At 41.2% G+C, this 14302-nt stretch overlaps 2 protein-coding genes across 5 annotated transcripts in view; one reads left to right on the top strand and one right to left on the bottom strand.

Moving 5' to 3' along the window:
* LOC132378082 (interferon-related developmental regulator 2-like) overlaps window positions 1–8551 on the bottom strand; it is a 36832-nt gene extending 28281 nt beyond the window's left edge. The window contains exons 1-2 of one of the 4 annotated variants that reach the window (XM_059944817.1): window positions 8259–8551; window positions 6331–6390 (exon numbers count right to left, since the gene is read on the bottom strand). In XM_059944817.1, the coding sequence (XP_059800800.1) occupies window positions 6331–6390; window positions 8259–8295 (97 nt within the window). In that variant the 5' untranslated portion in view covers window positions 8296–8551. Of the gene's footprint in view, window positions 1–6330; window positions 6391–8070; window positions 8204–8258 lie in introns of those variants that run through there. The other 3 variants (XM_059944818.1, XM_059944819.1, XM_059944820.1) reach the window with 3 other exon arrangements.
* A 2164-nt stretch (window positions 8552–10715) lies between these two features.
* The window catches only part of LOC132378081 (hyaluronidase-like), a 108948-nt gene continuing 105361 nt past the window's right edge, over window positions 10716–14302 (top strand). Inside the window, exon 1 of the mRNA XM_059944815.1 lies at window positions 10716–10756. The gene's annotated coding sequence lies outside the window, so the exon portion shown is untranslated. The remainder of the gene's footprint in view (window positions 10757–14302) is intronic.

The raw sequence follows: 14302 nt of genomic DNA, 5'->3' as shown, positions 1-14302 counted from the left end.
TCCACCGAGCAACCACTGCTGCTGTTTCAATACATTCCTTACAATGGCTCCAAAGGACTAAAGGCACACTGCAAGGAAACCAGCCCATCAGGTCAACATTAAATATTAAACAAACATTCACACTAACCATTCTCCCAATTTTCTCATCAACTGTCTGATTTTACCATTCATCTACACAATGGGGACAATTTATTGAATTTAATTGATTTAGCAAACTCTGTATCTTTGGCATATGGGAGTAGATCCACAAAGTCACAGTGAGAACTCACAAAATTAGAGATAGTGGTGGTGGTGGTCAGGATTGAACCAGGATCACTGCAGCTGTGTTGCAGAAGCTCCTCACACAACTGCCTCACTCTAAGTACATGTAATCTCAGAAAATCCAAGTTTTGGAAACCCCAAAAACTTGGCATCTAGTTCAACAGGTCATGCTTTCTTTGCTCCTTTGAAAGTCCCACCTGGGCTCAGAATCCTGTACTCACATGGCCCATGCACTCAAAAGTTTACCAGGGCCTCATTTCTCCAAACGTCCACTAAACTTACCAGGTTCACTGGAAAATTTATGACAATACTGTGAAACATTGACAGAAATGGAAATGTGTTGAGGTGTTAATAACATCCAATGGTTTGGAAAGTCTGTCAGTCAGCACTACTGAGTTCAAGCTACAAGATTCCAGATTGTCTAATGTAATTTCTTGTACACAAGTGTAAGGAAAATTAAATATTGTTACTCCAAATCTGATGCAGCACAAAAAAGGAAAACAATAATGACAATAAAAAGATATACAATAAATATATCAGACAGCTTATATACATAGATTTATTGTATGTCCACAGGCTGTGCATAAGGTGACTAACGGGAAATAAAGTAGTGGTGGAGTTAGTAGGTGGAGGTGTTATAAGTTTTAATGCTTGCGGAAATTAATTGTTTTTGAGTCTGGTGATCCCAGTGTGGATACTACATAGCCTCCTCCCTGATGTGAGTGGGACAAATGGTCCATGAGAATGGCTGGGATCCTTCATGATGTTACTGGCCCTTATCTCGTACCTTTCTGTATGTATAGCTTTGATGGCGTCGGCAGGTGCCAGTGATGTGTTGGACAATTTTGACTACCCATTGTACAGGCTTCCTGTCTGCTGCAGTCCTGTTTTCATACCAAACAGTGATGTAGCTTGTTAGGATGTTCTCCACTGTACATCAGCAGAATGTAAAGTTCCTAAACAAGCCAGGTTTACTGCAGTACTTGGTCACATCCCTTGTTCAGCCAATATGTAACATGCAGTAATTTAATCAATACAAAGTGTGAAAAGGAAGGGGGATAATGCTTTTCCACCATTAATTAACTGCCCTTGAATAATTTGTGAATTTTCAAACACAAGGTTTCAGAACTGATTCCAAGAAGTTGCCTGTCATCCAAGTTAAAACAACTGGCCTATTATTACTCAGTTTATACTTGTTAGATAGCAGTCCTCTTACTATAAAAAATAGAAAGATGCCATCATATTATCACAGGACACCTAACCTCTAACTTGCTCTTGTAACCACAGCATTTATGACTGTTCCAGTTGAGGTCTGGATTAACAGAACCCCAGGATATTGGTTATGTTAATATCTCCTCCAGTTTGAAAAAAAATTGGTCTTTCCTCTTCACAAAATGGCATAATTAGGCATCGACAATTTCTGATTTCCGTGGTTACCTTCCACTTACAAGTGGAGGCATTCCTTGTGAGTGAAGCAGATTCATGTGTGATAGAGAGAGGAACGGAATACAAATATCAGGGTGCCACAGGTTATAGCAGTTTTATTCCATTTTGGAATGTACACTCTATCAATTGCTGGACTGACAGGTACATTTGACCAGTAAAGGTAGAAATAGTTACATGACACTCACCTACAAAACTTGTGCCCAAAAATATCATATTGTTTAAATGTTTTGCTGAAACAGAGTATTTATTTAGTGATACAGCATGAAGTAACACTGCCCCAGCAACCCCCGACAAACCTGATTAACCCTAACCTAATCACAGGACAATATACAATGACTACCTGGTACATCTTTGGACTGTGGGAGGAAACCAGAGGACCAAGAGAAAACCCATGAAATCCACAGAGCGAACTTCTTACAGATTGGCACTGGAATTGAACTCCACACTGCGGAATACCCCGAGCTGCAACAGTGTTGCGCTAACTGCTATGCTACCGTAGCGCCCAAATGTAGTATACATAGTTCACACCAATGCAAACTACATTAGTGAAACAAGAAATTTATCTTTTTTTTTGTAAAACTTTCCAACATTAAGCTCCCTGGGATTAAAATCGTTAATGTGCATTCCAGAAGTAAACGGAAATGAATTTGGATCATCTCAACAAATTTGGCAACAAGTCAAAATTGGAGCAGCTGGTCCATAAAAAGTATTCAAACAAAATTTGGGGGTATCAGTTCAGGAATATTACTAATAGCCATGCAGGTAAAGTTCCAAACAAGTCCCATCTTCAAGACTTAATATCACAGACAGCACACTAATAGTCCTGTCCTCAAGAAAAACTCAACGGCTTGGGGAAAAAATAATAAACCTTTGCATATTCCTATCTACTGAACTATTCCATGCATATAAACAACTTGCATTTCTAAAGGACTGAAAAAAATCTATATTACATGCTAAGTGGGGAATGAGAGGGAGATGTGAAGAACCTTAACAGTATAGAAGCTAAAAATAAAATACCATATTGGCAAGCATTTGTGGACATGGTGCACAAGAAAATAGCACAAGGTATTTTTTTGCAGGGACAAACATGCAATTTAATTAAAAGAAGAATCCTTTACAGAACTGAACAAGTATCACCCCTCAGTTATCAGGCTTTTGAACCAGAGGGGATAACTTCATTTGCTATGTCACTAAACTGTTTCCACAACATATCGACTCACTTTTAAGGTCTCTTCATCTCATGTTCTTGATATTTAATGCTTGCTTGCTTATTTATTTATCTATTTATTGCTTTTCACACATTGATTTCTCTGTCCCATTGGATGCAGTCTTTCATTGATTCTAATGGGTTTCTTGTATTTACTGTGAATGCCCACAAAAAATGAATCAGGGATGCATAAAGTAACATACATGTGCTTTGATAATAAATTTATTTTGAGCTTTAATAAAATTGTTTGATTCTTAAATTGTAAAATCAGTACGATAAATTTATATTTATCAATTTTCCATAAATGTTTGAATGATCAAAACAAATAAACTTCTGGGGTTCTGACTTGGAGAGATGCATAACATACTGACAGGAGGGATTTGGCTGTAAAATTGGGGGAAAGCTGATTTCAATAACTTAAGACAGGATCAAAGTAGATTGGGAGCAGCTATGGGGGTGATAACCAGCTTCTGACAAGGCGACAAGGGAAGCTTTTAAAAGTTAAATAGTAAAAAATCTCAAGAAAGCAGGTAGGAGGGAAAAAGGGAGACATAAAAGGGACTTGATCAATAGAATATAAAAATACTTAATAAATGATTCAGAAGGTAGTTAGGGAGAAAGCAGGTACCCTCAGGAACCAAAAGGTAAGTCTACGTGCAGAGCCAGGGAAAAATATGTGGTTTCCTGAATGTTTTGCATCAGTATTCATTAGGGAAAAAGATGGAGATGATGGAATGTTAGAGAAGATATATGCCACAATCTGGAAAATGTAAGATGTAAAGAGCAAGTGTTGAAGACACTGGTGCATTTTAAGGTGGACAAATCCTGAGGGCCTGATAAAATCTATCCCAGTGTGCTGTGGGGAGCAATGAAGGAGATTGCATCACTTTTATCCACAGCCAAGAAAACAGAAGGCTGGAGAGTAGCAAATATTGTTCCCATGTCCGAGAAGCTCAGCTAGGAAATTACAGGCCAGTGAGCCTTATATCTGTAGTATAACTACTGAGGGGGAAATAAAAAAACTGTTTTTACAATCACTTGGAAAAGAAGGACTGATTACGGAGAGTCATCATGCTTTTGTGCATCAGAAGTCTGACCAAGTTAATTTTTATTTGAGGTTACTAAGAAAACTGATGATAGCAAGGTGATAGATGTGTTACACTTGGACTTCAACAAGACTCTACACATTTGTCTAATCTAGAAAGTTAAAACACGTGGCATCTAAGGCGTTTTAGCAAACAAGATCCAAAACAGTGATACAGGCAGAGGTTAGTGCAGTGGGGAGAGCCTTATTAACTGACAGGAGTACATAATCAGTGCTATAACACATGGTTAGTGCTGAGACTATATATATGTGATGAAAATGCTTGTTATCTGATTAGCAAGAATGGCTGCCCAAGGACACACCAGGATATACATCACCTGAGCAGAGGCTAGTGGGATTTAATTCAGCTAAATGTTAAGTAATGCATTTTGAGCTATTTAGTACTAGTCAGACATTTACAGTAAATGGCAGGAACCTTAAGTTTTAATAGATAGGGACATTGGAGTGCAAGTTCATAGCTCCCTGAAAATAGTGACTCAGGTAGATAAGGAAGTAACAAAATTATTTAGCTTGCTTACCTTCATATGCATGAGTAACAAGTACAAGAATTGGAATGGTCAACTGTACAAGATACTGGTTAGGACATAGTTACAATAGTGTGTGCAACTCTGGTCATCACACTTTACAAAGGCTGTGTTTTACCTGAATGTTGCCTGCAGCGAAGGGGTTTAGTTATAAAGAAATTAGAGAAGCTGGGACAATTCTTACTGGAGTGCAGGGTGGTGGAGCAACCTTACAGGAGTGCATAAATAATGGGGGATAACGAGAGTAGTCACATTCTCTTTCCTCGGATAGGGGAGTCTAAAACTAGACGACATTGTTTATTGTGAGAATGCAAATATTTAAGGGAAATCCAAGGGACAAGATTTTCCACACCGAGGCAGGTACAACTGTGTTTAACAAATATTTAAAAAGTACATGGATGGGAAAGGAAGACAGATGTAGGCCAAACAATGGAAAATTGGATTTGTGTAAATTCTCATCTTTGTCTGCGTGCACGTGCTTGGCTGATGTGCCAGTTTCTGTTGGGTGGGATTTTGATATCATACCCAAACACTGGAAGATGACAAATGCCTGGGGGCACAATTAATGGTTGGATGTCAACAACTTCAAGGAATGGAGAAAAATTCAAAATGAACCTTACACTACTTTTGCTCAGTCAAGAAAAATTAATAGCGGGAAGAAAGGAGCAAAACAAGCAGTTTGCATTTGCTTAGTTCTAGTAGAGCACTGTTAAATCATTAGTTTTCTTTGTTATCAAGATCAAAAATCAGGCACTCCTGAATTTAACATGAACTATTACAGCTCAGGCAGCCAGTTTCAAGTTCAATTCCAATTACATCTTTAAGGGGTTTGTATGCCCTCCCCATGGAATTTATGTTTTCTCTCTGGGTCCTCTAGTTTCTTCCAGAATCCAAAGAAGTTCTGGTTAGTAAGTTAATTGGTCATTGTAAAATTGTCTTGTGATTAGGCTAGGGTTAAATCGGCAGTTGCTGGGCAGCATGGTTCAAAGGACCGGAAGGGCCTATTCCGCGCTTTAAAAAATTGCCTCCTTTTAATTATACCTGCCCAGCAGCATTTTTAATAATTTAGATACTACATGGTAGCAGTCCATGCTATGGTCATAGCAAAAAAATACAAACTCTGTGCAGATAACAGTGATTACTGGCACTGTTAAGCTACCATGCTGCCCCAAAATTTTCCTGTTGAGGTCACTGGAGGATCTGTGAAGTGACTTGGAAAAATGAGTAATTTCATCACAGATATGCTAATATTCTACCTCCCTTGACATGATTATTCTGGGTAAAATGCAGCTGAAGATGAAGATAACTAGAAAACAATAAAGACTAATAAATAATTTGGGTTTAATTGGTTCTCCCTTCTTTAAAAAGGCATTGTCCATTACTAATGACTTTAAAGCATGGAAGTTAAAGTGGCCATCTATTTAAACTACACAAGGCACATTCTGTTCTCACCCAATATGCACAGGGACCAATTTACACACTGTTGTTTTTGGATGATGAATGTGATTATGATATTGGCTGATTTTTAGGCTGGCAGAAAGTGAAATATTATTTTTTGACTATATCAAATATGAATTAAGGATCAAAATCTGAACATTCTGGTCTACTTGTAGATATTCAATGACCAGCAAATTTACACAATAGACCACTGAAGTCTTGCGAGGTTCTACATTTTAATGTTTTCTTTGAATTCATGACTGCAGGATTACTATATTCTTCCAAACCAATGACATAATGAGGAAGCAATAGTAGTTATGCACCAAGCATATTATCGCCAGACTATGTACCTTCCAGCTGAGCTGCTCTGGCTGAAACCTTCAGCTGTAGTAGTTCATATCTTAAAGAGCCTGTCAAGAAACAGAGTTGGAAAAGAGCTTTAAGTTTTTATTTTAATTGTTTCCATGATATTTATGCTTCATTTTGGTTGTGGCAACATTGATAGTGGGGAAAAATGAACTAATTAAACTGCCCATGAAACAGAATTTATGGGAATAAATTGTTATATTATTGTTCCTCATTCCTCAGCCCCTATCTAAAATTACACATCCCAGGTCAAATTTGGAATTTCTGGAACACAATTATATCTTAATACATATTAGTCCAAGTTGCCCAGGCTTTGCTCTTTCTTTCTATCTATAACATCACTACTTGAGATGCTCTCCTCGAAACTACTGCAATGATATTCAAGAACACAAATGATTGGCTTCCAACAACCATCTTTGTGTGGTAAGATGTTGTCCAAATTGGGACAAAGGAGACCGAGGGTGACCTGATAGAGGCTTATAATGTTACAAGAGGCATAGAAAGATGATTAAAAAGTGTAGATGTACAAAAAAGCTGAATGAACTCAGGTCAGGCAGCATCCGTTGAAAGAAGCAGTCAATGTTTCTTGGTCCTGACGAAGAGTTTCGACCCTAAACGTTGACTGCTTCTTTCAACGGATGCTGCCAGACCTGCTGAGTTCATCCAGCTTTTTTGTATGTCTTGATTTGACCACAGCATCGGCAGTGCACTTTGTGTTCATTAAAAAGTGTGGTGCTTAGCATGATGTCATTACAGCCGGGGCATTGGAGTTCAATTCTGACACTACCTGCAAGAAGGTTGTGCTTCTTTCCTCAAGACACTCCAGTTTCTTCCTTCAGTCCAAAGACACAAGTTAGTAGGTTAATTGGTCATTGTAAATTGTCCTATGATTAGGTTATTTTTAAAATCAGTGGTTGCTGGGTAGTGAGGTTTACTGGGCCAGAAGGGCCTGCAACTTGCTGTGTTAACAAATAAAACACATTTTTTTCACATGGTTGGGGTTTCAAGAAGGGCATTGTTTAAGGTGATAGGAAACAGTTTTAAAGGAATTTGAGAGTAAAGTTATTTTTGTAGTAGCTGATATCAATAACCCACTGCCAGAGGTGAAGTCAGATGCAATAATTATGTTCAAGAGTTATTTTGACAGACAGTTAAATATGCAAGGTGTCAAAGGGTACAGATCTTTTAATCTGCTCTCACAACAGGTACCCATTTAACCCCATGTCCTGATATCAAGCCCCAATGATACTGAAGCACAATATCTACAATTCAGTCTTCAGCCGTTGCCACATCTGTCACAATGAAAACCCATTCGTGAACATATCAAACGAAAGAGCTTGCCTTCCTCTCGCTACTTAACCAGAAATCAATTGTAAATACAGCATGTGACTAATACCTAACACGCCAAATTTTAAGTCGTCATACCAGCGAGATACTGAACGCACGCTAAACACACAAACCAGTGTACGATCAAACTTTCAGCCCATAAAATATACTTGGCAATCCGTCACACCACAGTAGGGCAACTAGGGGAAGAATATAAACAAAAGAAAATCTGCAGATAAATATAAATGTTGGTTTTGAAAGCAGCATCAGGGCCACGAAAAAAATAGAAAAGTGCGTACTGAACCTCGACCAATGAACCTTACTAGTGGATGATGCAAGATCTAGCCCATTCGATACGGTTTCCCTAAAAGCAACTCTCGCCGACGATGGAGACTGACCTGACATCAGCTCTCACCTCTGTAAGGGACAAGGCCGTGTCCCGGGCATACTGGAGTCTGGTCCCGTTACATACTCATCTCTCACTCCGCCAAGTACTGGACCCTGACCGTCATCCTCAGCAGCCAACCAAACTGAACTTTGTCCTCAGTTCACAGCCCGGTAAATGAACTCTGACCCCAGTTCTCACCCTTGTTTTGGCCACACCGGCCTCGTGTTTTTGGCATCGCTGCTATCGGTAGCCGGCGTTCCGAATCGGTCGGGGCGACTCTCACTCGTGGGGCCCTTTATCAGCCAACAGAAGGCAACCTGTACGACCTGGCGTTGGGTTTCACACAATTGAGATCTGCTAACAACGAATGTGTCGGTTGGTTACCAATATGTTTATTGTTACTGTTGATTTTCTGGGTATAATAACGGGAGAACCACGCGCAAACTTCCACCATCTTTCCTCCGACACCCACACTCTACCTTCCCCGCGCAGCCGGCACCGCACCGACTGACGGGAGGTGCAGTCCGTTTGGGCAGAGCGGTTGGTATATGTCGACGGCGCAGCCCCATAAAAAAACACTGCAAATCCCGACAAGCACCGCGAGAGTTACGCAGGCGTAAACGCACAATCCTGATTGACGCCTGCAAGAGGAAGGGGCGGGTCGAGGACTCGCCGGCCGGTGCGGTACCAGAGCACGAGGTGTCTGCGCGCCAAGCCTGAGAAGGCGGCACGTGATTTTCAAAGTCAGCCGCTTCCCGCCACGGGGCTGGTCACGTGACCGGCGCCGTGCGGCCGGTGAGGTCACGTCAGGTACCTCGTGTTGTTATCAGTATTCCCGGCTGAGGCGGTTGCTGGCAGTATGTACTTCTGTGCTCTGATGCGTTCTCAGTCTTGACATCTATTAGAACAGATATTTCAAACTGTAGTCCCTATAAGGTGCAAAGGAACATCTAATTGCTAAATTGAGACCTTTGGGACAGACACAGTTTATAACATGGAATGTTATGAGATCACTGCCATTGTAATGTATATGTGCATATTTGATTTTCTGAAAAGCTTTAGACTTTTTAATATTTAAGTTTTTTGGGGGTATAATTCCTGTCTTTTTGCTCCACACTTAACTCAGTGAGTAGCAATAATGTGCCTTATGTTGGTCTGCCAACCACCATTAAACTTCACAAGAAGAGCAACACCGTGCTCCAGCTGGGTAGCCTCCAACCTAATGGCCTAAAAATCTATTTCTCCAGTTTACAGTAATTTATCCCCCTCTCCCTCCCTATTTTTTTTCATTTCCCATTCTGGTTCCCTCTCACCCCTCTGTTGGTGTTCGGTTTGCTGACTGTGAAGTTCTAATTACAAATGAAGACCTATTGGATTAAACTTAAGTAAGGAAGGTTATAACTGCCCAATCTTCAAAAACCAGATCACTTCCCTGTTTATCCTCCATGGACAGGTTAGCTGTCAATACCCACTATTCGAGTGGTGGGTCCCCTTCCCTACCAAGGAGAAGATACTTCCAGCTAACTAAGTAGTTTAAACACCACCATTCAGGGCCCCAGTCAGTCCTTCCAAGTGAGGCGACACTTCACCTGTGAGTCGGCTGGTGTGATATACTATGTCCAGTGCTCCTGGTGTGGCCTTTTATATATTGGTGAGACCCGACGCAGACTGGGAGACCGTTTCACTGAACACCTACGCTCGGTCCGCCAGAGAAAGCAGGATCTCCCAGTGTCTACACATTCTAATTCCATGTCCCATTCCCATTCTGATATGTCTCTCCATAGCCTCCTCTACTGTCAAGATGAAGCTACACTCAGGTTGAAGGAACAACACCTTATATCCCGGCTGGGTAGCCTCCAATGTGATGGCATGAATATTGACTTCTCTAACTTCCGTTAATGCCCCTCCTCCCCTTCTTACCCCATCCCTGATATTTTTTTTTGTTTTTTCCCCTCCCTTTTTTTCTTTCTCTCTGCCCATCACTCTGCCTGTTCTCCATCTCCCTCTGTGCTCCCCTCCCCCTTTCTTTCTCCCTAGGCCTTCCGTCCCATGATCCTCTCCCTTCTCCAGCTCGGTATCACTTTTGCCAATCATCTTTCTGGCTCTCAGCTTCACCCCACCCCCTCTGGTCTTCTCCTATCATTTCGCATTTCCCCTCGCCCTCCTACTTTCAAATCTCTTACTATGTTTCCTTTCAATTAGTCCTGACGAAGGGTCTCGGCCTGAAACGTCGACCGTGCTTCTCCTTATAGATGCTGCCTGGCCTGCTGTGTTCCACCAGCACTTTGTGTGTGTTAGTTTAAACACAGTTCATTTATTTTCAGCGACACACATTTAAATCCAAACAACACTCTTAAAACACATTTTAAACTTACAGAGTATTTATATCTTAAAAAGCTTCCAAATTACAATTTCTACAACACAAAGGATTTAAAAAACACAGATACAATTCCTATCAGCTAAAATGTCATACGTACAAGCCACAGTTGAACCACACTGAAGAAAATGGAATGGATTCTAGTTCCTCTCACGTTTCTGTCATTCTTCGTGATGTTCCTTAGCCATTCCTAAAAAGCCTGAACTACGCTCTAAATTTATACTGCCTTTGCCACTAAGGTGACCTCACACCTGTGTGTTTTCTTTTTCAGATACCTTTTAATACAAGTGGTCTAAAAACTCTGGAGTCAAAGATCCAGGTACTCACAATTAATGCTGTAAAGCTGACTATGAGTACACAAATGCTAAATGATAATATCAAACTAGTTTGCTAGCTTCCTTGAACTAACTTCTCCAGCATTGTCTGTTTTAAAACCAGTCAAATTAAGTAACTCATTGTCTTGTACTGCAACTCTTCAGCAGTTAGATCAGGTGCTGTGGGGCCAGCTAGTCTGTGGCGCTATGTGGTGCTTGTTTGCAAATTTTTAATTTCAAACTGATTACTGCTTGCCATTTCCATAAGAATTGAAGACTGGCTCCAATTTACACCTAACAGAGAATATTGGTTGGAAAATTCAAAGTTAACTTATTATGTCACCATATACAACCCTGAGATTTATTTTCTGGTGGGCATTCACAGTACGTATAAGGAACACAATAGAATTAATGAATGACCACGCTCAATAGGACGGACAGTAACCAATGTGCAAAAGAAACAAAAAACTACAAGTACAAAAAGCAATAAATATCAAGAACATGAGATGAAGAGTTCTCGAAAATGAGTCCAGTTCAGTGATGGGGTGAGATAGCCAAGTGAAGTTATCCCCTCTGGTTCAACGGCCATTGGTTGTGGGGTAATAACTGTTACTGAACTTGGTGGTGCGAATCCTCAGGCTCCTGTACCTACTTCCTGATGGCAGCAGCGAGAAGAGATCATGGCCTGGATGATGGGGGTCCCTGTTGATGGATGTGTTTCATGCAGCTCAATGGTGGGGAGGGCTTTACTTGTAGTGGACTGTAATCCATTACTTTTCACAGGCTTTTCTGTAGAAGGGTATTGGTGTTGCTTATTCAAAAACTTAGCTTAATAAACTTTTTAACAAGTTTAACTTGTTCAAAAACAACACTTTGATCTTTAGAAGCTCACGACTTGTGCGCTTGGGAAGCTGAGTTTGGCCCAGAACAGTGAATATTTATTACACCCCTTCTCAACTGAATATCAGTGTCCTCTGGTTCACTTCCTCCTTCCATGGCCCTGTTCTATTAAATTCCTTTTCCGTCAGCCTTTTAACACTTCTACCTACAACCTCCCAGCTTCTTGCTTCATCCACACCTCCCCCACTCATCCCTCTCATCACCAGATGAAAGCTGTAAACTTTCCTCTTCCCCTGCATAATTATTCTGGCTTCTGCCTTTTTCCTTTACAGTCCTCTGGGTGAATGGTCTCAGCCTGAGAGATCGACTGCTTATTCCACTCCACTGTCTGACTTGCTGAGTTTCTCCAGCATTTTGTATGTGTTAATCAATTTATACTACTAATTTCCCTCTTATTACCCCCCACATTTTCTTCATTCCCCCCCCCCCCAGATTCAACCAATCGTCTACGGAATAGGGGTAGTTTACAGTGGCCAATGTCTTGAGGATGTGGGTGGTGGGGTGGGGGGGGGGGGTAACTGGAGCACCTAGAAGAAATGTATGTGGTCCCAAGAACATACAAATAGCACACAGACAGCATCAGAGGTCAGGTCTGAAGCCAGGTTGTCTGAGCAGTTTTACAATGCTGCTTCATATACTATATATAAATCATGGAAAATGTAGTCTTCAGACGCTGTAGATTCTCTGGGTTGAGACAGGATTAAGCAATTGAGACTTATATTTTTAGGAGACCTAATTATCTGATTTAGGAGAAAGGGGATGTTAAAAATAGAAGTATGGTAAATATCAGAAATCCTTGATCTCTGTAATGCACCCAGTTTATATTTAAACTAATTGCAAGAGCTTTTCTCAGCTCCGAAATTTAATGTAATGAAACACTTATAGACAATAGACAATAGGTGCAGAAGTAGACCATTCGGCCCTTCGAGCCTGCACCGCCATTTTGAGATCATGACTGATCAATTACTATCAATACCCTGTTCCTGCCTTGTCCCCATATCCCTTGATTCCCCTATCCATAAGATACCTATCTAGCTCCTTCTTGAAAGCATCCAGAGAATTGGCCTCCAATACCTTCCGAGGCAGAGCATTCCAGACTCCCACAACTCTCTGGGAGAAGAAGTTTTTCCTTAACTCTGTCCTAAATGACCTACCCCTTATTCTCAAACCATGCCCTCTGGTACTGGACTCTCTCAGCATCTGGAACATATTTCATACCTCTATCTTGTCCAATCCCTTAATAATCTTATATGTTTCAATCAGATCCCCTCTCAATCTCCTTAATTCCAGCGTGTACAAGCCCAGTCTCTCTAACCTCTCTGCGTAAGACAGTCCAGACATCCCAGGAATTAACCTCGTGGATCTACGCTGCACTTCCTCTACAGCCAGGATGTCCTTCCTTAACCCTGGAGACCAAAACTGTACATAATACTCCAGGTGTGGTCTCACCAGGGCTCTGTACAAATGCAAGAGGATTTCCTTGCTCTTGTACTCAAATCCCTTTGTAATAAAGGCCGACATTCCATTAGCTTTCTTCACTGCCTGCTGCACTTGCACATTCACCTTCAGTGACTGATGAACAAGGACTCCAAGATCTCTTTGTATTTCTCCCTTACCCAACTCTACACCGTTCAGATAATACTCTGCCTTCCTGTTCTTACTCCCAAAGTGGATAACCTCACACTTATTCACATTAAATGCCATCTGCCAAGCATCTGCCCACTCACCCAGCCTATCCAAGTCACCCTGAATTCTCCTAACATCCTCATCACATGTCACACTGCCACCCAGCTTAGTATCATCAGCAAATTTGCTGATGTTATTTTTTTATGCCTTCATCCAAATCGTTAACGTAAATGGTAAACAGCTGTGGTCCCAATACCGAGCCCTGTGGCACCCCACTAGTCACCACCTGCCATTCCGAGAAACACCCATTCACCACTACCCTTTGCTTTCTATCTGCCAACCAGTTTCCTATCCATGTCAATGCCTTCCCCCCGATGCCCTGAGCTTTGATTTTACCCACCAATCTTCTATGTGGGACTTTATCAAATGCCTTCTGAAAATCGAGGTACACTACATCCACTGGATCTCCCCTGTCTAACTTCCTGGTTACATCCTCGAAAAACTCCAACAGATTAGTCAAGCATGATCTACCCTTGGTAAATCCATGCTGGCTCGGCCCAATCCTATCACTGCTATCTAGATATGCCACTATTTCATCCTTAATAATGGACTCTAGCATCTTTCCCACCACCGATGTCAGGCTGACAGGTCGATAGTTCTCTGTTTTCTCCCTCCCTCCTTTCTTAAAAAGTGGGATAACATTAGCCATTCTCCAATCCTCAGGAACTGATCCTGAATCTAAGGAAGATTGGAAAATGATTACCAATGCATCCGCAATTTCCAGGGCCACCTCCTTTAGTACCCTAGGGTGCAGACCATCTGGACCTGGGGTTTTGTCAGCCTTCAGTCCCATCAGTCTTCTCAACACTGTTTCCTTCCGAATGTCAATCTGTTTCATTTCCTCTGTTACCCTATGTCCTTGGCCCATCCATACATCTGGGAGATTGCTTGTGTCTTCCTTAGTGAAAACAGATCTAAAGTACTCATTAAATTCTTCTGCCATTTGTCTGTTTCCCATAACAATT

This window comes from Hypanus sabinus, chromosome 19 (assembly GCF_030144855.1).
Source record: "Hypanus sabinus isolate sHypSab1 chromosome 19, sHypSab1.hap1, whole genome shotgun sequence".
Classification (NCBI taxonomy): domain Eukaryota; kingdom Metazoa; phylum Chordata; class Chondrichthyes; order Myliobatiformes; family Dasyatidae; genus Hypanus; species Hypanus sabinus.
Note: the sequence above shows the minus strand (reverse complement) of the source record. Positions and strands in the feature narration are given on the sequence as shown.